Consider the following 22,816-nt stretch of genomic DNA (forward strand, 5'->3'; position numbering starts at 1 on the left):
CCGACCAAGTGGAGAAAATTGATTTGTTTCATTACTTGTTGCAGATGTAGCCTTGTTGCTAGTGCAGATTGCATAATGGTACTATTTGCAGCCTTTGCTGCTACTGCCAAGGACCGTATTGTCTCGGTTCGGGTTTAGGCCGGTCCTGGTACTTTGCATGTTCAAAACCGACCTGAAGTTGCTCTGCCGGGTAGAAAAGAGGCAGAAAGGAAAGAAATTTTTTTGCCCCCGTTTATCTACATCCCTGCCTCCGCCACTGGTCGTGCATGAGGTATGAAGTGTGACCTACTCTTCGAGCTCTACATGTCCGTATAATTAGTTTTCGATTTTGGTTGGGTATTGACGGATTGATGATTTGTGTTTTTCGGTGTCATCGGACTTCGTCGGAGTTCACCGTTCACGCGGCTTTCTTGTGTTTTTGGGTTCATTCCTGATAACAATTCTCGTCCTAGAACTGGAATTGGAGCTCGGTTATATTCAATTCATGGAATGGTTTGGTTGGAGAGCTCGCTGGCGTTCGCTGCTGGGAATTCCAGTAAATAACAAGGTGAGCTATTTCTCCATGGAGAATTGAAATCAGTTTTGTGTTTATCTTCAAGTCTTCTGCCTGAAATTATTGGAACGGAAGTTTGTTAATCGAAATGTTACGTATTGGCTTGTTATGTGCCGGGTCAAATTGTAGAGGAGTGAGCAAAGGAAGGGTTTTTCCCAGCTAATGTGTTCTTCGTCAAAGGAGTGAACCCCATCTGTTTTAGCTTGTTTGGAGTCGAGTTCATGAGTGGAAGGCCACAAGAAGGGACTTTGTGGAGCTGGACCAAACTTGGGTGTGGAACTCTAGAATGAGAGTGGTTACTATGATTTTCACCAAAGGTAATGATCTGAAAATAGATAAGAATTGCTGTGAAATTGTTGGAGTATGAAGTTGATTTGTTTGGGAGTATATTAATTGCATAATTTGTTACAGTCTTGGTGGCTGTAATCAAGTTATTGGAAGTACAGTGTGCTTTTGGACTTGTTGACTTGCAATTTGGGCTGGTGGAGAATTATAAGGTTTGATTGTGAGTTGTCTGCTTGATAATTGATACGTGATTGGTGACTGAAAATCAAAACACAAGTTGTGGAAAGCATAAATTGCTCGATGTGTAAAGACTAGGAATCAAATGTTGATATATAGATCCTTTGGGTAACTGCATCATGTATTGACTAATTGGTCTTAACAACGTGGAATGAAAAGGAAAAGAACGATGACTGTAAATTTGGATGCTATACCATTTGCTAGTGAGACTATGAAACCAAGAGATGGAAGTGTATGGATTGTTAGTTAATCTGGTATATGCTAGTTTCCAGTACACTCTGTTTGTCGTTAATTATGATACTGGACATAAGTTCTAAGTATACATACATTATGTGTTAATGGATGACGTAGAACTTGGTTTCATATGAAATTGTCACCAAGTAAAACTCGGGTTATTGAGTGTGAGTTTGGCTTAAACTGAAGAGTGGTGTAAAAGAGTAAATAGTTTTGGGTGTCCTAAGAAATAAAAAGGATGACACATTGACACCCGATAACGCGAGGAATTCATGTTGAAGGAAAATAATTAAAGGGCCCGTTTGGATATAGGGATTTGGGAGTGTGGATTTGGATTTGAAACCCCCAAATCCAAATCTACTTGTTTGGTTGTCTTCTTAAGTGAGTATTTGGATTTCTTCAAAATCACCCCAGAAGATTTCAGATAGCAAATTTTGATGATTTCAAATAACTAGGAGACCCTAGTTATTTCAAATCATCAGGTCTTGGATTCCTTGAAAGAACATATCGTGCACTCTCTTTCTTCTTTTCTCCTCTTTCTCTCTCCAAGGTTTCTCTCACATCCTTTGATCTACTCTCTCTCTCCCCAAGCCTCCGTAGCTTATTCAACATCGCCGCCGACTCCATCCCGATCTACTCTCTCTCTTTCTCTGCCTTTCTGCGTTTCGGCTCAGCCTCTGTATCTTCTTTTGCATCGCCGACGACTCATTGACGCCGGCAATGGTGGTTGAGCTCTCCGCCGCCGACTTCATCCCCTCCAAGTCAAGTTTCAGATTGCTCTGAAGCCTTTGATGGTTGATTTGGTTGAGATGGATGCGGTTCTAATATTACAAAATCTAAATCTTCAATTTTAAATCTCTATCTATCTTTTTTAATCCAAACAGCAAAATTTAGAATACACATATTTTAATTATGCAGATTTTAAATACATAGGATTTGAAATTCAAATCCAAATCAAAATTCTGTTTCCAAACGGGGCCTAAATGGACTTGGTAGTATTTGTAGTGTGTTATTGAATGGAATTTTGTTTTAACACTAGAATACTATTGTTGTTGGACTTAGGGGCTCCAGTTACCCAAAATGGGAAAGGTGGTGGTGTTGGCCTAGAAAAGCGAATGGAGTCAAAGTTGCGATATTGCAGGTAAGGGATTCTAGACTCGCTTCAGTTAGAAATTTTTATGTATGGATTTTATGGAAAATTAATGATGCATGAAAAAAAATTTGGTTTTTATTTCATTTTCTATGAGCTATTGTTTGATGACCTGAGAGTGAGAGGATCATAGTGACTTCCTTGGGTTTCGATCCCCTAAACCTCCGGAGGGGCTGTATGGACTGAAGAGTGTCTAACATCCTTTGAGGTGATACAACGTAAGGGGACACTCTCGCTACACCTTACCTGTGTAAACGATATTAATCGTGGTAAGGTTGTAGTAGGCATAGCGATCGGTCATCAGGTCTGTTTCATTCTTCTGGGCTCTACTGTACTTTTATAAACGAACTATGGTTTGTGGTTTCGAACATCTTTATCTTTATGCATTGTTTTCTCACTTACTTTGCCGACACCATTGTTTAATTGTTTTTACACCTAGCTGGGGTAGAGTCTTATTGAGCAGCGAGGACGAAAACTCACCCCTACAACCATTTGTGGATGCAGGTACTGTGTATGAAGACGGGATAGCTGGATGACGCTGGGTGTGGCTTAGTTACATTATATTTCAAATTATGTCATCGACGGAGTTAGATCCACATGACAGGTTTTCTTGTTTCCTTTACTCCCTCACAATTCGTTTATCAAGTTTGTAATTGTTCATAAAGTACCCCTCTTGTAAATTTTTCGGATGGTGATCTTGAACCGGACTAATATTCGATAATTGTTTTCAAAGGACTTGTATTTGTTTTTAAAGAATTTTCCGTTAGCTTTATAGTTTTCACCTCCCTTAAACAAATGCTTCCGCGCTCAAATTTTTGTAATGCACTTATTAAAGTATTTTAATTTCCTTGTTTTGCCTAGCAGATTCTTAGGATTTGAGTTAAAAATCTTAGCTTGAGTTCTAGGAATCCGTAGCACTATAACGTACTCAACTTGATGAGGTGCAAATCGGGGTGTTACAATTTTTTTTTTTTTGAGATGAAACAACATTCGGGGTGTTACAATTGAATTCTCGTTCATACGTTAAAACTCTTTGCAAACATTGATACTAATATAAAGCGAGCATACAAATTTTTTTATTTATTTTTTATTTTTTAAAAACCTCCAGTCCCTTATGAAAAAAATAATCAACAGTACTTTGCTAGAGAAATTAGCAAAAAAATTGACAGAACCAACATAGAAAATAAACTACTTGAGATTTGTTTTGTGCACGACATTCCCAATTTTTGTAGAGTAGGGTACGTTTGTCTCACTAAAAAATGACTCTTACATAAAAATGGGTAAACACTTGATCCGAAGATATCTAGAAAACCAAGGCGAAATCAACACTCTCTATGAGGCATTGGAAGCGGCCAATGTTTTATTGTTCTGGTTAATAATTACTTTTCTCGTATTGAGTTCTCGTTCTTACGTTAAAAGTCTTTACAAACATGATACTAATATAAACCGAGCATACAAATAAAGAAAAAACTCCAGTCCCCTACGAAAAATCATCAACAATACTTTATTAGACAAATTAGCGAAAAAATTGACAGAACCAATATACAGAATAGACTACTTGAGATTTGTTTTGTGCATGACATCCTCAATTTTTGTAGAGTAGGATTAATTTGTCTCACTAAAAAATGATTCTTGCAAAGAAAACGTGAGCAGTTGATCCGAAGATATTTAAAAGGCGAATCAACACTCTAAATGAGGCATTGGAAGCGACCAGGTAGAGGAGTCTTCTTTGAGCAGCAACTAGTGACCACCCATGTGGTCACAGTTTCTAACATGAGAGAAATGATGGTCATCGATGGACTCCCTCGTCGAGTGAAGAATAATCAAGTTATTATAAATGCTGCCACTCAAGATGAAGAGGATGCATGTCATGAATATGATACTTGAGGGGTTTCAGATTCGTGTTGCTTTTCATGTTGATCCATTTATTCCGATCTATGCTCCTCTTGGTGGTGCCGTTCAGCAGCCTCTTCCTCTGATTCCTACAGTTGTCCTCCACAACCCTAAACTAATTTAATAGATTAGGTTGCTTCTGCTGTGACTTATAATTTGGTCACATTTGTTTAGGCATAGGCGCTGATGAATTGGATCTTGGATCTTTGGCATCGAAACATTTCATTTTTTGGAGGTGATTACTATATGACAACATGATGTGTTTTATCTATAAAAAAAAGAAGGTAATGGACTAATGACGGACTAAATTAGTACCAAAAGTGAATTTTACCCTTATTTTATTGATTAACAATAAATTTATGTGAAGAAGAATGAGGGTGAGAATGTACGTAAGTTACCAAGAAATTATAAGAAAGTGTTTGTTAGGGTTTTTCTTAACCGTCGTTTCTTTTTCATCCCAGAGATGATAGTAACCCTAGTCATAGGTCTTCTCCCTCATCTTGTTCCCTACTTGGTTCGTGCACTACTTAAGACTTACTTGTTAGGTTATTCTTCTCCTTTATGGTCAACGGCGTCGTTGATTTTTGCATGGGATCTTCGTCTCTGCTTGTGGATTTTGACGATGATGGTGTCGGTGGTTTCCTGCTAAGAGGAAATTGGTGGCAATGTCACTCTAATTGCTCTCCTTAGATTGGGTGAGAATTTTCCCGTCTAGTTTCAACTAGTCCTGAATATCCTCTTCAAAAAGTGGAATTATATTCCATCGTCAATGGTGGTTTACGAGATCTTAGTGCTATGCTAATCTGATATGTCTGATTCATTCGTTCAAGAAAGGTTGGTAGTGCACCATCAAACACAAAGTAGAAGCTAAACGAGACTAATCCTACAAAAGTTTCTCCCCTAGTTCTAAGGACAATGAGCAACTGGTTAGCTAGTTTTCTTTTTATATTTTAGGGCAAAATACTGTTTAGTCCCTGAAGTATGCATTTGTCCTCGTTTTAGTCAATGCTTTTCTAATTTAATCTGAAAAGTCCCTGAGGTCACAATTTCGTGTCTAATAAGTCCTCGCCGTCTAAATTCTGTCAAGTTAGACTGTTATGTTGCTGATGTAGCACTCCAAGCCAGACCACCTCAGCATTTGCAGGCCATGCAACCTGTAAATTGTCCAAAATAACCCTTCTTCTTCTTCTTCATACCCAAACCACCATAACCACCACCAAGCTCTCTCTCCAAGCTCAACCCCTCGCCGCTTTCCTCAACCCCTTGCCCCCTTGTCTGAAACTAAATCAACCAACCTCTTTCCCTCCTCTCTTACTCAAATAACTCAAACTTGAATTCCCTCTGTTGTTGTATCACCAAAACTTGAACAGGAACAAAGTCTCCGAGAGCAGTTTCACAGTCACCATCTCCAAAACCACCTTCTCACCACCACCACTTGCTGCTGCACCACCTCCTACTCCATTTGTCACTACCCCCAATCTGACCACCCTTACGGCCTTACCCTCCACCACAACCATTCCTAGACCCACTTCTCCAAGTCACTGCCTCTCAACTCCTCATTTCTAATCCCCCATATCCCTACCTTCACCACCACCAAAACTACCACAACCACCACCGAATTCAACCAACAATTTCATTGTGATTATATATCAACAAATTCCAAGAACTACACCTGCATAATCAATCACAGCAACATATCCAACATTTGGGTATTTCCAAGTTCATCAAAAACCAAATTCCACCTCAAATTAACCCCAATTCTTTCTTTGAAACCCAAAATTACCAGAAAACAATCAATATGAAAAACTGAGATTGGGTTACCTATCCCAATCCTCAACCTGCTTCAGCAAAATCGCAAGCGCATGCAGCGTCGTCGCCATCACCGTCGGCCTCGTACCCACCATCACCGTTGGATTCTGTAGTCTGGTTCATCTTCCATTGGGATGGAACCGAACCGGAGTCGTGGTCATTGAAGCTCTTCCTCTGTGGCCAAACTCTGATCACGAGATCTGAACCAGAGCTCGATTCTTTGAGAAGCCCAACAGTGTTGGTGAATTGGAGGCTGAGGAACTCCGGCGAGTGAGTGGCGTGGAGGTGGCGCACTTGCTCGAGAATGAAAGCCAAAACATGAGGCAAAGACTGGGTTCTCCTTGGTTTTGGTTTTGGTCTCACGGAGTGGCTTTGTTTGTCTTCTTTAGCTTTGAGGTTGGATTGAATGAGAGGAAGAAGAAGAGCTAGGATGATGAGGCCCGTGTTTGGGTAAAGGAACAAGAGGAAGAAGAGATTACAGCAAAGAACAAAAAAAAAAAAGAATTAAAAAATTAAAAGGGGAGGCTAGGGTTATTTTCGACATTTTAACATCCACCATGCTTACGTGGCGCTGAGTTGGCGTCTACTGATCTGCCACGTCAGCCAGTTAACGAAGCATTTAGAAGGCGAGGACTTATTAGACACGAAATTGTGATCTCAGGGACTTTTCAGATTAAATTAGAAAAGCAGGGACTGAAACGAGGACGAAGGCATACTTCAAGGACTAAATAGTATTTTGCCCTATATTTTATCTTTTTGCTTACCCGCTATGCTATGCTATGTTTTACATAAACTTGAAAAGGTCCTAAAGCACCACAAATTGAGTGCATTGGCGAAAAGAACCTCATTTAATTTTGATTATGCGTTAAATACTAAATATAATAGTGGTAGGCTTGCTGAATAAATGAACGTTGATTGTACTAGTGGATTGTATTTGGTCTTCCAATCCTAACAACTAATTTAGGGTACAAGCACATGAAATTATAATATGTCTCGTTTTGGCCTTGGATGAATGATATATCTCTTTCTATATACTAGCCCCTTAACATGTGCTCTGCACATGTCAATTGACTTTTGTTTTTATTTTTTTAAATTTAAAAAAGTTACAGTAGTTTCTCTCCTGATTTTGAGGAAGTTTCTCCATTTTTCATGGGAGGTATTACAATCTTTTGAAATATGATATAGTCAATTGACTACCTTATCCTCATATATAAATAATTTATTTATTAATATCTATATTATGTGAGGGCATATATATATATAAGATATAGGGGCTGTGACCACTTATCCAATTTCAGCTTAAAAACTGCCCACTTACTTCACTAAGAGTTTTTTAACCCCATTTACCCAATCTAACACCTATTGACAGTATTGCCCTCATTTTAATTTTTAAATTACACTCATATCTCTCTCTCTCATCCTCCAATTCCGATCTGCACGGTTCTCTCTCTCTCTCTGCCATGGCAGCTCTGGCGCCCTACCACTGGCTTCGGGCCCTCTCCTCCATCATATCTCCACTGCAATCAGAGACGATCTCAATCGTCGTGGGTCCCACCCAAAGCCAGCCCCAAGATCGGAACACTGTATTCAGATCCAAATTGAACCTCCGAGCGCCGCCGTCACCAAACCACCGATCCAACGCCCATTCCCACAACTCAGCCCCAACAGGGATCCGACTCCGATCCCAGCTCGATTCGACTCCGCTCCCCTTACACAACCACGCCCCAACCACTCATTCCAACCGAGAAAGACAAACATGACCCGACCCCAGTCTCCCGGCCTGAGATAAGCCAATCACCGGCTAGTTCTCCAAACAAACCGGTTGCATCTTCCGCCGCCCAATCTGGTCATGACCTCTAAATCATCACTGGGGAAGCACTGGAAAAAAAACCAGCCAGCCTCACACTCCAGTGGGTGCCCAGAGCCTTTTTTCTTTTTTTTGGTATACTGTGAGCTCCGAGAATGAGGAAGGAAAAAAAATAAAAAAATAACTCGTACAATTGAACATATAAATTGATCAATTGTGTTTGTAGTGTATTCATTTTGGTTTTGAGAGTTTATGCAATTCACTTGAGGCCAATAATATGATTATTGGAGGGCACTAATATGATTATTGGGAGGCACTAATATGATTATTGGAGGGCACTAATATAATTATTGGGAGGCAATAAAAAGAGTATTGGGAGGCAATAATATGATTATTGGGGGGCAATAATATGATTACTGGGTATTATTAGGGGCAATAAATTCAGACGCCAGAATCCGGTCACCAGTTCGGTAGCCGGATTCGGGATTCCGGTGACCGGTCGCCGGAATCCCAAATCCCCAAGGTCTCCAATGACTTATCTCTCTAAAGCCAGTCACCGGAATCCCGAATCCGGCAAGGTCTCCAATGACTTATCTCTCTAAAGTGACAAAGAAGAAAAGGGCAAAATTGTCCCAAAAATAAATAAAAAGGAATAAAAAAATATTTAATTGGGTATTAGGGAAATGATCTCTTAGAATGTTTGGGTAAGTGGGGTTAATTAACCCCAAAATTGAGTAAATGATCATTTTCCCTAATATATATATATATATATATATATACACACACACTAGACGGACCCAATGTGTGAAAATTAATATTTTTTAAAAAACAGCGAGTGGGTAGTTTTTTTTTTTTTTTTTTTTTTTTTTTTTTTTTTTTCCAGGAGTTGGTAGTTTTTTGTGCAAGTTTGTGGTTTTTTTTTTCACGTACTTAACTGCTTCCCACTTTTACATTTTTTTTCTTTTTTCTATTTTCTATTTATTTTATAAATTGACTATTTTACCCTTATCTGTTTTATGAGTGTTAAAGTTTTTTAATAATCCAGGGTCATTATGGTACATTTTTTCTGCTTTGGCTAACAAAACCTCTTCTCTTAATAATAGTATGTATGTATGTATGTGTGTGTATATATATATATATATATATATATATTGAGGAAAAAAAATAAAAGAACTTTTATTATTGAAGCATACGATGACAATCGTAAATGAGGGCATCCAGAACAAACTCTGGAGCATTTGAGAACCATTCAGTATGGGTATTAGCATCAAAACCATAACTTGCAAACCTGTGGGCTACTCTATTGGAGGTTCGATAAGAATGTTGTATCCCAATCGAAGGCAACTGATGAAGAAGAGCCTTGATATCGTCCACTAAGTTAATTGCCTAGAGTTGTGAAATTCTCATCCTCCTCACAAATAGCCTTTATAGCCAAGAGACAATCACTTTGAACAATAACATTCGTTACTATCATGGCTTGCAACAATTCTAGCCCATATGTTTAATTGCAAGAAGTTCCACATGCATTGCAGAAGTGACATACTCTTTATGATAAGCAAATTCAGCAATGAATTCACCATTTTCATTCCGCAAGACACCTCCCACCCCTCCATGAGTTGCTGACTGTAGAAATGCTCCATCCGTATTCAATTTTAGCATCCCTGCTATAGGTGAGCGCCAAGGTTGATTTCCTTTGATTTGAGGAGAAGCCTGACTTCCAGTAGCCTTGTTAATTTATGCGGCTATACTCTTCAAACCAGGCCATAGTACTGGCGACAATAGCAGGAGCAGCAATAGCAAAATCATTCCAAAGCTTCTCATTTCTATTTTTCCACAAACCCCATAATATCATCAACAACTTAGCAAAGTTTTCATCAGACAAAGAAATCGCATGTTCAAGCATCCATTCCTCAAACATAAAAGAAGGAGAAATAGGCAGTTGCATAGAAAATGGAGGGGATGTGAGGATTTCCCTTGCCACAGAACAACCACAAAAAACATGACTCACAGTTTCATACCGATGAGGACAAAGTAAGCAACGCATTTCACCAGAATATCCCCTTTTGCTCAAACTATCTCTTGTGGAAAGTATATTATGACAAGCTCTCCAAAGGCAAATTGAAACCTTACCTGGAACCTTGGCTTTCCACAAGGTTTTCCATAGCATGCTAAATGGATCCCCAAGAGAGGTAGAGGAAAAAGAGCTCCCTATCACAAAATCTCTAGCAACCCATTATGCAGACTTTATCGAAAAGAAACCCTTTCGATCAAGCTTCCATGTTAAACGATCTCAAGTATGACGAAAACTCAAAGGAATGCATAATATAGCTGCTTGAACCTCCTCAGAAAATAAATCTTGAAGAAGTTCTCTCTTCCAAGTTTTGCTTTCCAAATGAATAAGATCAGAGACCGAATGAATATTGCAATGGCTAGGCTGATGAAGATTATGGCTAGGAACATTAGGAATCTAATCATCATTCCAAATATTTATATCCCTACCCGACCAAACCTGCCAAAGTAAACCGGCCCTAAGGACCGAGCGTGCATCCATAATGCTTCTCCATGCAAAAGAGGGAGCCTCTCCCATATTAGCCTCTAAAAAAGAGCAGTCTGGATAGTAACGAGGCTTATACAATCTGGCAATAAGAGAAGTAGGTTTATGAAGTAACCTCCAACCTTGTTTAGCCAGCATCGAAAGATTATAATTAAGCATGCCAATGTATTTTGGGGTGCTCCTCAGAACCACCCCAAAATAATTGAGCACAAAGTTAATGCATATCATCACATAGAGACTTAGGTAACATGTAGCAGTTCATAACATACAAAGGGATAACAGTAGCAACTGCTTTAATTAAAATCTCCTTACTAGCAGCACTAAGAATCTTGGTGCGCCAACTAATAAGTTTCTTAGTCAATCTCTCCTTAAGGTATGCAAATATAGCTGTCTTTGATCTCCTCACATGAAGAGGTAAACCCAAATATCGACCATGTTCTTCAACACATGTAACCCCCAAGATAGCTGTTAGTGAAGCTTTCAATTCCGGATGCACATTTTTACTGAATGCAACACTACTCTTCTCTAAGTTAATTCGCTGGTATAAAAGCAATAAATTCATGTACGATTTCAAGCATTTGTATGTATTATTGACTAGCATTAGCTTCTTGTGACCAATAGAAAAATGTAGTTAGTCTATCTGATGTGATTTATCTAACACCAATTGACACTTGTCGTCAATCGTATATCCGACCCTTGTCGCGGACCATAAACGCGGCTCGGCACCATTTAGCATTCAGGGAGTCTTATCGTCAACCGTATGCTTCTTGGGGGCTACTTTTGGATCAACCAGAATCAAATCCAAGTCATGCTTGTTCTTGGGCGTGTTAGGGTTGGTGTTTAAGGAATGGATGCATGCATCACGTAAGACTTGACGACAAGTTTGGGATGCATCTGATCTTGTATTGAATAGCCGGAAAAAAAAAAGTATTGAATAGCCAAAAAATAAAATATGATAGCATCATATATACTTTCTTCAGTATAGAACTGGAATAAGCGGATTCACATTATGATACAAGTCGGGCTACTTCTCTTTCAAGCCTTTTAATTTCAGCTGCAACATGGACCCTGGTGCTATCACTATATGAATTCAAAAGCGGCCTCAAGCTTGATATTCGCCTCTCAATGCTTTTGATCTGCAAATGTGATCCAAAGACACAAAAATCAAGAATCCGAGCCTATACTTTTTTATAATGATGATAAGGGAGTTACTAACTGAACATTAACATAGGGAATTAGGAAGACAAACCTTTCTAGCAGGCCACCTGCTTACTCCAAATTTGCGGCAGATCCTCTTGACAACAGTTGGGCAAAAACCCAATTGCTCAGAAGCCTCTTCAATGGTGAGATGGAAGTAAGCACGAAGATCATTTAATTTCATTTTTGCTGCTCTCTCCCTCTGCACCATCCCAAGTACATATCATGTTACATAAAACAATTTCACATCATAATGCGGAGCTCTACACAATTAATGACAAAAAAATAACATGCAAGCTACCTGTTCTGCAAGGGAAAACCTGGGAAGCCTAGGACCCTTCCCTTTCATATTCACGGTCACCTCATCGATTTCTTCCGCCATTTCTGAATTAGGAGAAATGAAGTCGTCGGTAGTGTCCAAGTCCTCAGGAATGAATTCGTCGGGATAACTAAGAATATCATCCCACTCACCATCCATACCAACACAGAGAGTCTGATAAAATGCTTGCAGAGGATCTTGCTGCATAATGTAGCCTTCTACCTTTCGCTCTAAGCAGTATTGCGTCAGAAACTGCTTCACTTCCTCGATGTTTTTATTGCAAAAGCTGTTGATTAATTGATATAACAAACTTGTAAGTGAGTAAGCCATGAAGACTTATAAACCCTAATTATCCTTTCAAAAATAAACCCTAATTATTAAAGTGCATGCAATTGATATAAAATGCACTGATCCTCGAACATACTCAAAGTTCTGATAGTGAGGCTCAATAGAAGCACTGGAATCGTACAAGTAATTGGCGCGGGTTTCTTGAATTGCATGACAGATGGCACCGAGTCTTCCATGGATTTCAAGTGTCATAATATAATTGCCTACCAAACCAAAATCGAAGTAAAATCAATACAAGTAACTAGCATGTCAACATTTAAGCCAAATAATTAGTCAAGAAACAAAGACTTACGATTGAAGTGAACAATTTCCCTTAGAACTTGGCAACCGCAGCAACTGAAGGGGATTGGTGGTGGAGCCCAAACTGGAGGTGGCATCACATTACTCCCAAACCCCAACCCCGAATTCTGATCAAAACCCGATTCTCCTCCTCCGCGTCCGGAACACTGTGAAGGATGATCCGCTAGTGCTGAAATAGTATTATTCCCTCCGCCATTATAATTGTTGCCCATATCCCACATTGGGGACATGGGAAAATCTTGGATTCCATTATCAAACTGAGGAATTGGATATTGATGAGAGAAAGAAGGAACTACTCCACCGTCGAACAATGTGTCAAGGGTTGGATCAGGAGTATCATTAATGAAATTCACAACGTCGGGGACTTCATGATCATAAGGGTCATGGTAAGGCACAACAGCCCATGGAGAATCTGTCATGCTCTCCGTTATATTTAAGCAGAGTGATTGATGGTGTTCCCAAGCACCAAAGTTGGCAAATTCAACTTTGGTGCCTGAGAATCTGTCTGAAACTGAATAAGGGTTTTCAGTGAATTGTTTGTCTGTGACTGACAGGGTTTGAAGATATAGAGGAAGGCGCGAGTGACAGTTATGGTGTCGTTTGGGAATTCGGACATAAGGCGGTTAAATCGGGATTTTGAAAACTGTGAGGTGGTGATCCTGTGCTATGAGTTCCACGATGAACATTTCTTTTTTGTTTTTGTTTTTTAGTTTTTGTTGGGTTTTCACTAGACGAATTGCAGACGTTAACACCAATGCTCTGATATTTCAATGCTCTTAGTAGGCTGAAGTTGACAACAACACAAAATTGATGTCAAAATTTGAAGAGGGGAGCATATTTGGGACTAGGAAACATCACTCTGAGGGCCCAACGCGATACATCCTCTGCCCTGAAAGATCTTCTGCTCGCTCCTCCGCGCACATCTCTCAAAACCTGAAGTAAATGGTATTGTCTTTGTACTTCGATCTGTTGGGTTTGGTTTCCAACCGAGGGTTTTACTTTAATACTAGTCGATCTGCTTTGGGTTTTATTTGTTGCCCTGAGTTTGCCTAGTCTTTCGTCTTCATTGCCTTTTGGTTTTTGTTTGGGAACTGGGAAGTAGTTGCTTGTGTTACAATTGAAATGACTTGCATATTCAAGCAGTAGCCTATTTTGATTGCTAGTTTGTATAGAAGATGCCGCTAGAACTCGGTCATATATTTTCAATTGAATGTCTGTGCGTGCTTTTGTGAGCCTGTAAAAGGTGGGTCTTGGCTTGTTGAATTACTTATATGTTTGACAATGACTCGTGTCTATATATTCATGAAAAGAATATTTCTTTCAAATAAAAGTTAAACAGAACAAAGTATTTTGTTCGAAGATCCTGGCTAAGACGTCTAATAGATCAGATAAATATCTTCTTCAATAGATTAATTTAGGAGTGGGGGTATGTGCTCTTGAATATCAGATTATGCTTGAACATGGGAAGTTTTCAGGAGAAGTTTACACTTCACAGTTTTTGGTTCAACCAGACATTGCCTTGTTGAGCTAAGCTGCTAATTAGGAATTTTAAATCAATTCTTTTGCTGGTATTAATGGGAAGTTTTCAGGAGAAGTTTACACTTCACAGTTTTTGGTTCAACCAGACATTGCCTTGTTGAGCTAAGCTGCTAATTAGGAATTTTAAATCAATTCTTTTTGCTGGTATTAATGGGAAGTTTTCAGGAGAAGTTTACACTTCACAGTTTTTGGTTCAACCAGACATTGCCTTGTTGAGCTAAGCTCCTAATTAGGAATTTTAAATCAATTCTTTTGCTGGTATTAGGAAATAACCATCTTATTAGAAAAATGGGTCTCTCTTCATTATGTAGCCTAGGATAATATATACAACCAAAGTGGGGAAGGATTCTGGTGTCAGGGTAAAGAATGAATGAATATCCAAGAAGCCTCTGTTTGATTTTTCCTATGGTGGTATATCTTAATTCTGCTTTATTTATTAGTTTATATATGAGATATTTGGTTGCAGGATCAATCACTGCTTACGCCACCCAAATAGTTGAGACAATCCCTTGTGCTTAGTGCAGTGTTGCTTGAAGCATGCCAAGTAGTTAGAATTTTGGATGGTTGATGGTCTTTACCGACTTCACTTTGGATACACAATTGACAAGCTTAATACAGAGCTCTAAAGCATTGTTGAAAGAAAGTAAGTAACCAGTTTACATTCAGCATTTTTATTATTATTATTATTATTTACCAATATTGATTTTGGTCATATTTCATTGAGCTTCAGGGTAATTTTTTCATACTTGCAAAAACTAAAGAAGTCCTCATGACTTAGCCATTGAATTATACTATTTCTTACATAGTAATTTGAGAAAACAATCTAACTACAGCTTGAGACATTTGGCATGCTAATTCATATAGAGCTTAATTTATACATTCTAGAATCATTCATTTCTATATAATAATCGCCAATCTAATTGCCTTAGGCTAACTTTCTCCATGGAACTTCAGGACTTGTTCCCCAGTAGGTAAGGGTTTGTTTCTGAATTGTTGTAATTAATGATCGATGATAAGAAAGCTTTTGTTATGCAAGTAAATTATAATTTGCAAGTTTGAATTCTCAGTGTTTAATCGACTGTCGGAAGAATAAGTACTCTGGTTTTGAGCTTCTCCTCCACCTGCTCATCATCTATCTTTGCATTATTTCTCAAATATCAACCTAGCTGGATTTTCAAGTCATCAGTTGTTTTGGGAGAAAACTTTCAGGTTTGTGTTCTTTAGCTTTCTTGGTTTGGATGAAAATGATCTGCATGTGTAGTTTTCTCTGAATGATTGACTGTTATAAAGCTTTTTCAAATTTGCAATTGGGTTTTGATGACTCTTGGCCAATCAAGCAGAGGGTTACTGTTTGGTTCTACGGTTTGGAACTGCAAATCTGTTGTTTCTTTCTTGTGTGATTTTTGACTGTCCTGGTTTAAACGTTCATGGATAAAACTTCAGTATGAACATCACCTCCCATTAATAAATGTTGCTAAATTAACTATTCTATAAGTCATCTTTCTTGAAGAAAAATATATCTGCCATTTGTTTCTTCATATACAAAATCTTTTTTTTTTAAAGGTAAAAAAATCATTTGTATCTTTGAATAGATTCATGCATCTTCAATGGTTTGGTTCCTAGATATTGTCGTTGTACTTATCTCAATAATAATGGAAATATCCATCCATAAATATTTACCGGGTTGGGGAATTTTTCAGTAAGATTCCTGGAATTTTTTCTCTTTGGAGAAAATATATCTAACTTAAATTAAACATGTCATGGTTGTAAAAGCAAAGTTCTGAGCACATTCCATTAATAAACTTTAATCAAACAATCTGAAAGAGCTGGATGTAATGTGATATCAATCCATATGCTTGAGCAAAAACTTGCGTGTGTAGAAAAGAAAATAGATAATTTATTGATCAATGATGAAGTCATCGATGTCTTGTTGAGGCATCATCAATTGATTATTCCTGGAGTGTGTTGAAAACTTCAAGGATATGATTAGTTCAAAGCATATTTAGGTTTTGGGGTATAAATTTCAAGAACAACGAATAATATTTTGATCTTTGGTAATGTAACAGTGTACTCAAGCATTTCCAAGAGTTGAAACTTGATTAAGTAGAAACTTTTGGACTTGAAGGTACTGTATATTCAAAAGTTTTATAGTATTGAAAAGCACACTTGCTTAAGATAAGAGTATTTATAATGGATAATATCAATTGATTCATTTTGAGGAACCAAATTAGTGACCAGAACATCTGACTACCTAGAATGATACGCGTGTCTGATGAAAAGGTAGAGTACGAATTTCAACAAAATCAGTAATTGTGAAGGCAATTGAAGACAAGATTCAGAGGTGATACTTAACAAGTAATTGATGGTTACAATATTCTCCTGAAGTCAACGTCTTTAGACAAATCAAACTTTCCTTTTTATAAAAACATCAAATTAATAAGGTATAAACACTAGCTAGTTGCATTTGTTAATGATAGCCAAGTACAACCGTCAACAGGGAAAGATTTAGACTATGAACATAGCCCGAGTTTAAATTTGAACAGGTCATGAACATTACCTGTAGAACACGACATCTATATGTGATCTACTTGCAGGCATAAATTTAATACACCGTATTGATAAACATTTGGTGTTTGTGGTCATATTAGCAATATTTTTCTTACAATTCTCAAACTCAGCTATTTGGAGTTGGTCCTGCCTGCAGTCCGTACTACCAATGGCCAGAAGCACAGTCCATGAAGCATTCTCTTCATTTTCCTCCTCAAAAAAATGGATGTATGATGTGTTCTTAAGCTTTAGAGGTGAAGACACTCGGAACAATTTCACAGGTCACCTTTATATGGCATTACAAGGTGCCGGAATCAGCACTTTTATTGATGAGCAGCTAAGAAGAGGGGAAGATATAACAGGTGAATTGCTGCAGGCCATCCAAGGGTCCAGTATTTCTGTGATTGTCTTTTCAAGAAACTATGCCGAGTCCACTTGGTGTCTGGAGGAGCTGGTGAAGATCATGGAGTGTAGAAAAATAGCGAGGCAAATGGTTTTGCCAATATTCTATCATGTTGATGCTTCAGATGTCAGGAAACAGACTGGTAGTTTTGCACGAGCATTCAAGAAACATGAAGAGGACTTCATGTTATATGAAGATAAGGTTCAGAGTTGGAGATGTGCTCTTAATGAAGCTGCAAACTTGTCTGGCTGGGCTCTTCAAAACACTGAGGAAAGGTAAAATTACTTATTTCTTTTAAGCAATGATACAGTTAATTATTCCAAATTCTATGAACCAATGCAAGATATCCAGATGTGGCTACTACTTTTCCTCTCGCCTGATTTGGCTAATAATTACTTGCTCATATAGAGAAATAGTAGCCATATATATATATATAGCCCGTCCACTAAGGGATCCTTATTTTTAGCCATTTTAAGGGATACCTTGTGGGACCCACTTTTCGATCATATTTCGGCATCTCGACCATTCAGTTTTTAAGTCCAAATTTATATAGTTCATTTCTGCAAATTTTCATCCAAATTGATGATCGTTAAGGTATCAAATTAGATTATATCAATGGATGAATCGAGTTTGTCCAACTTGAACCGTTCATATTTATAATTGTAAATTGCAGTTTTGAATGCCTTAATGATTATCAATTTGGCTGAAAATAATGCAGGATCTACTCATATAGACCTAAAAAATGAACTGTTGAGATGTGAATATGTGATCGAAAAGTGAATCTAATAAGCTATCCCTTAAAATGGTCGAAAGTTTTAGAAGGGCCATGTATATGTATATATGTATATATGTATATATATTGTTCGTTCCAACAAACCTATCTCTGGCCTGATTTTGGCTTATTTTCACTTGCTAGTATGTACAAATAGTTGTCAAATATTGTTCATTCTAACGATCTATTGTCAAAATGACTGGTTGTTGTTGAATGTTTCTTATTTCTGGTTATGATTACCCTTGCCAGGCATGAAGCAAAGTTTGTCAGGAAAATTGTTGACGAGATTACAAGACAGCTTCCGAGTGAATACTTAAACATAGCTGTCTACCCAGTTGGAATAAATTCTCGTGTGCAAGATATAAATCATCATTTATGTATTGCATCAAATGATGTTCGTATGGTTGGAGTTTTGGGGATGGGTGGAATGGGTAAAACAACAGTTGCCAAAGCCATATATAACAAGTTTTACCACGACTTTGAAGGTAAAAGTTTCCTTGCAAATGTTAGGGAAACTACAAAGCAAACCAATGGTGAGGTTCTTCTGCAAGAACAACTTCTTTCTGATATCTTGAGAACAACCAAGATAAAGGTAGATAGTGTTCATAGAGGGATCAATGTGATCAAGAAAAAACTTAGAGGTTTAAGGGTACTTGTCATAATTGATGACATTGATCGAATAAGCCAGCTGAATGCGTTGGCTATAAACCCTATAAACAATGCATGGTTTGGTTCAGGAAGTATAGTCTTAATAACAACAAGAGATGAACAGTTGCTAAAGCAACTGAGAGTGGATGCAATCTATTTGACAGAAGCAATGAATGAAGATGAAGCTCTTGAGCTCTTTAGTTGGCATGCTTTTGGTAATAGCTGTCCTGATGAAGAATATTTAGAACTCTCAAGAAGTGTGGTCACTTATTGTGGCGGTTTGCCACTAGCTCTTGAAGTATTAGGATGTTTCCTGTTTGGAAGAAGCAATATAGAGTGGGAAAGTGCACTGGAGAAATTGGAGAGAATTCTTGGTAATGACCAAGTTTGGGAAAAGCTCCAAATTAGCATTGATGGACTAAATAAGGATGGAAAGGAAATATTCCTTGACATAGCTTGTTTCTTTGTTGGAATGGATAAGAACTATGTCATACAAATATTGGATGGTTGTGGCTTTTCTGCAGAAATAGAAATCAAAGTCCTCCTTCAACGGTGTCTTGTAACTGTTGATGACGGAAACAAGCTGATGATGCATGATTTGCTTCAAGATATGGGTAGAGAAATGGTACGCGGAGAATCTACTAACCACCCTGGAAAACGTAGTAGAGTTTGGCGTTATGAAGATGTAATAGATGTGTTGACAAACAAATCTGTAAGTGGTTCCTGATCATATTTTTTTCTATACTGATGTAACATAAAGTAATCTTATACATATCCAACATCTAACCATTGGATATATGCTCTGGATGTCCAGTATATTACCTTTCCCATATAAGGTCGTGTACCTCCCCTGTGGTTCATGCATTTATCACTCTACTTCATGTGTATATATCATTTTGACATACAAGTAACCCTTTCCTCACTTGGTCTATATGCCTTTTATTGTCAGGGAACTGAAGAAGTTCTAGGACTCACATTAAATATGTCAAAATATCACAAGGTAAGTTTCAGTGCTGAAGCATTTAAGAATATGAGGAGTCTGAGATTGCTTCAACTGAACTACGCACAACTTAGTGATTGCTATAAATACTATCCCATGCACAAATTAAGATGGTTGTGCTGGCATGGGTTTCCTCTCGACTGCATACCAAAGGAGTTTATGCAACCAAACCTAGTTGCTGTTGACCTGCAATTTAGCAAACTCACACAAGCTTGGAAGGATTGCGAGGTATGAATATAAGCTTCCACCAATTCATATTCTTAATTACGATGATCCTTCTGATTATGCGATTATGGAAACACATCTTGTTCTCTCTGTTCGTTTTAGAGTTTGAATTTTGTTTTGTTTTTGTTGTGTAACAGTTTCTTGAGAAGTTCAAGATTCTTAATCTCAGTCACTGTCATCATATATCACAAACACCAGACTTTTTAAAACTCCCAAACCTGGAACAGTTGATACTTGAAGACTGTGAGTGTTTGTCCGAGGTTCATGAGTCCATTGGAGATCTTAAAGCACTTTTTGTGCTAAATTTGCGAGATTGCAAAATGCTTAAGTATCTCCCAAGGAGTTTCTACAGGTTGAAATCTATTGAAACTCTTATTCTCTCAGGTTGTTCAAAATTTGAAAACCTGGCAGAGGACTTGAGGAAAATGGTATCACTGACAACTCTTCTTGCTGACTTCACAGCTATGAGAACAATACCATCTATAGAAGGACTGCAGAACCTGAAATTATTAGCTCTATGTGGCGTCGAATCTTTATCTCTGCAATCATCTCCTTTGTTACCGGGATTTTGTTATTTAAGAGAATTATATCTTAGAGACTGCAAATTAACTGATGATGCTATATTTCCAAAGGATCTTGGGAGTACTCCATCTTCATTAGAAGTTTTACATCTGAGAGGAAATAATTTTCATACCCTTCCGAGCTTAGGAGGCCTTTCCATGCTGATGACGCAATTCCAAAGGATCTTGGGAGTCTATTTTCTTTAAGAGAATTAGCTCTAGGAGGAAATAGATTTTTGCGGCTTCCATGCCTAAGGGACCTTTCTAATCTTGAGAGTCTACTATTGAATGATTGTAAAAACCTTCGTGCAATCCCTAATCTACCGACAAGTTTGAAGGTGCTGATTGCTGATGATTGCAGTGAATTGGAAAGAATCCCAAGCTTTTCCGAAATGTCAAATATGATGAAGCTGCAACTAAATGATTGTCCAAAACTCAATGATTTTCCAGGCTTGGATAAATCTTTAAACTGCATGATGTCACTGACAATGCAAGGGATCAACAGCATCACTACCAGTCTTCTTACTGAGAGCTTCCTACAGGTCTCTCTCTACTTCTTTATCTGACTTTTTATTCTTAATTTTCTTCATATTTATTTTTCCATGAATATTCTTCATATTGGCTTGAAGTCTAAATCTGAAATTTATTGCATTGCAACAAGTTTTTCGTAAGACATTATAAAGTTCTTCATCCTTTCTAATATAAGAAAAAAAAAAAACCCCTACATATATGCACACATGGCATACAAGCACATGATATACTAACGTATTGTCTATACAAACAATATACGGATGGTATAGGGATGGACCGGATTTGGTGCAATTTATCTCTCTGGAGGTGAAATTCCTGACTGGTTCACATATGTCAATAAGGGAGACCGAGTCCATTTTGAAGTGCCTCAGATTATTGGTTGCAATTTGAACGGGTTGACTCTTTGCATTGTTTTTTCTTCACGTATAAGATACTTTGAAGCCCTGAGTCTTCATCTTTGTGTTAAAAATCGTACCAAGAAAAGTAAATTTTTCGCCCATACAAAAAGCATAGCAGTAACTACAGATACTGAAGATTATCTCTGCCTGGTGCAATTGCCAAACGAGGAATTCACTTTGGAAGCTGGTGACTCCGTCAATATTGATGTAGACATTCAATATTCTGGCCAGGTGAAGAAAATAGGAGTTCGAGTATGTGACAAATATATTAAGTCGATGGATTACAACTCGAACCATCCATCTTTCTCTGCATGGGATCTTGAGGATGTTGATGACAGCGATAACGATGATGATGATGATGTTGATAATAAAGATGATTTTGGTCATCTTATTGATTTTGGTAATCTTATTGATTGTGGTGATCATGATGTGAGTTATGTTCATGCTTATGGTCTATCTTATGATCACTACGGTTATCCTGATCATGAATCTCACTATCATTATGTATATTATTACAATTACAATGGTGATACTCCGAAGCTTGGGAGAAGATTAGCTGAGTCTGTCCCATTTCATGTAGGATGTAGCTATCCTACATGCTCATTTCATGAAACATTTCCTTTCATTTAAGTTACCTCTGTTAATTCCTTTATTAATCTTTACTAGCCAATTCCCATATTCATCTACTCTTTCTTTTTTATTCATTTAAGTTTTTTTATTTTGGGTAATTTTATTTATTTAAGTTTGAATATAAAGCATATAAAGTATGAAAAGTTGGTTGATATAATTCTCAAAAAAAAAAAAAAAAATGTTGGTTGATATATCTATCTCATATCAGTAGAGGGAAAATATGTAATGACTCATTCTGACTTTAGATGAATGATACACGCACGATATGAGTTTGATTAAAAACAAAGTTGGTTGATATTAATGGGCCCTAATGAATTTATTTCATTTATAATGTGCTAGTTATTATTTGCAATTCTTGACTTTTTGAATGTTTATCATCTTGTAGTTTTTTTTTTTTTTTAAGGAGAAGAAGTTTTTATTAAAATAACCAAAATTACATAACACGGGAATGACTGGCGGAGGACAAGACCTCTCCACTCTCCTCCCTAAAACCTAAACCAATTATGGGTCCGTCATCATGAATGACTTCCATGAGCCAAAAGGGCCCAACCCCTAACCCACCATATCGCCCAACCTCTCGGGCTACAGAGAATCCCGAGAATCTCAATAACACCTCATAGACAACTGCCTGAAAAACCAACGTCCTCTTCCACATCGTGTCCCAATGATACCAGACGACGTGTAAGGATCGCTCGTCAGCACATTGACCATAAGATAAAACCGAATATAAACCAACTCGTCCCCAGGAATAACACCATATCCATGACACCCCAATTTGACCCAACCCTAGCTCACAAGAGTAGGGACATTCTAATGAAAAAAAAAGCCTAACCAAAGAACTAACCAAAAAAATTACTCTAATAAACAACAAAAACAA

General features: G+C 37.8%; 3 protein-coding genes across 4 annotated transcripts; 2 read left to right on the forward strand and 1 right to left on the reverse strand.

Moving 5' to 3' along the window:
* Positions 1 to 11,461: 11,461 nt before the first annotated feature.
* LOC121050346 (protein RKD3) lies at positions 11,462 to 13,202 on the reverse strand. Of its 2 annotated transcripts, none has more exons than XM_040510012.1 (5): positions 12,679 to 13,202; positions 12,508 to 12,589; positions 12,021 to 12,324; positions 11,772 to 11,921; positions 11,462 to 11,658 (listed from the first exon to the last, which is right to left on the reverse strand). In XM_040510012.1, exons 1-5 carry the CDS (start codon positions 13,103 to 13,105, stop codon positions 11,530 to 11,532), a joined length of 1,092 nt encoding a protein of 363 aa, XP_040365946.1. In that variant the 5' UTR covers positions 13,106 to 13,202; the 3' UTR covers positions 11,462 to 11,529. The 2 variants fall into 2 exon arrangements, with proteins under 2 accessions (XP_040365946.1, XP_040365945.1); XM_040510011.1 differs by having other exon boundaries at positions 12,463 to 12,589.
* Positions 13,203 to 13,308: 106 nt separating this feature from the next.
* Positions 13,309 to 20,556, forward strand: LOC112179803 (disease resistance protein RUN1-like). Its single transcript, XM_024318284.2, has 9 exons — positions 13,309 to 13,336; positions 13,470 to 13,631; positions 14,692 to 14,868; positions 15,293 to 15,434; positions 16,930 to 17,450; positions 18,197 to 19,307; positions 19,545 to 19,823; positions 19,958 to 20,172; positions 20,283 to 20,556. The coding sequence occupies exons 5-9, from the start codon at positions 16,942 to 16,944 to the stop codon at positions 20,413 to 20,415; spliced, it is 2,247 nt and encodes a 748-aa protein (XP_024174052.1). The 5' UTR covers positions 13,309 to 13,336; positions 13,470 to 13,631; positions 14,692 to 14,868; positions 15,293 to 15,434; positions 16,930 to 16,941; the 3' UTR covers positions 20,416 to 20,556.
* On the forward strand, positions 20,436 to 21,939 carry LOC112178114. Its single transcript, XM_024316318.2, has 3 exons — positions 20,436 to 20,462; positions 20,524 to 20,922; positions 21,181 to 21,939. The coding sequence occupies exons 1-3, from the start codon at positions 20,436 to 20,438 to the stop codon at positions 21,937 to 21,939; spliced, it is 1,185 nt and encodes a 394-aa protein (XP_024172086.2).
* Positions 21,940 to 22,816: the final 877 nt, after the last annotated feature.

This window comes from Rosa chinensis, chromosome 7 (genome assembly GCF_002994745.2).
Source record: "Rosa chinensis cultivar Old Blush chromosome 7, RchiOBHm-V2, whole genome shotgun sequence".
NCBI classification, from domain to species: domain Eukaryota; kingdom Viridiplantae; phylum Streptophyta; class Magnoliopsida; order Rosales; family Rosaceae; genus Rosa; species Rosa chinensis.

Excerpts from the sequence above, each read along its gene's own strand:
- LOC121050346 (XM_040510011.1), bottom strand. The coding sequence starts at position 13,105 with ATGACAGATTCTCCATGGGCTGTTGTGCCTTACCATGACCCTTATGAT. Across the intron at positions 12,325-12,462 it reads CCTCACTATCAGAACTTTGA|CTTTTGCAATAAAAACATCG; the intron begins GTATGTTCGAGG and ends ATTAATCAACAG. Across the intron at positions 11,659-11,771 it reads GCAGGTGGCCTGCTAGAAAG|ATCAAAAGCATTGAGAGGCG; the intron begins GTTTGTCTTCCT and ends TCACATTTGCAG.
- LOC112179803 (XM_024318284.2), top strand. The coding sequence starts at position 16,942 with ATGGCCAGAAGCACAGTCCATGAAGCATTCTCTTCATTTTCCTCCTCA. Across the intron at positions 17,451-18,196 it reads CTTCAAAACACTGAGGAAAG|GCATGAAGCAAAGTTTGTCA; the intron begins GTAAAATTACTT and ends TACCCTTGCCAG. Across the intron at positions 19,824-19,957 it reads AAGCTTGGAAGGATTGCGAG|TTTCTTGAGAAGTTCAAGAT; the intron begins GTATGAATATAA and ends GTTGTGTAACAG.
- LOC112178114 (XM_024316318.2), top strand. The coding sequence starts at position 20,436 with ATGCTATATTTCCAAAGGATCTTGGGA. Across the intron at positions 20,463-20,523 it reads ATTTCCAAAGGATCTTGGGA|CTTAGGAGGCCTTTCCATGC; the intron begins GTACTCCATCTT and ends TACCCTTCCGAG. Across the intron at positions 20,923-21,180 it reads TTACTGAGAGCTTCCTACAG|GGATGGACCGGATTTGGTGC; the intron begins GTCTCTCTCTAC and ends CGGATGGTATAG.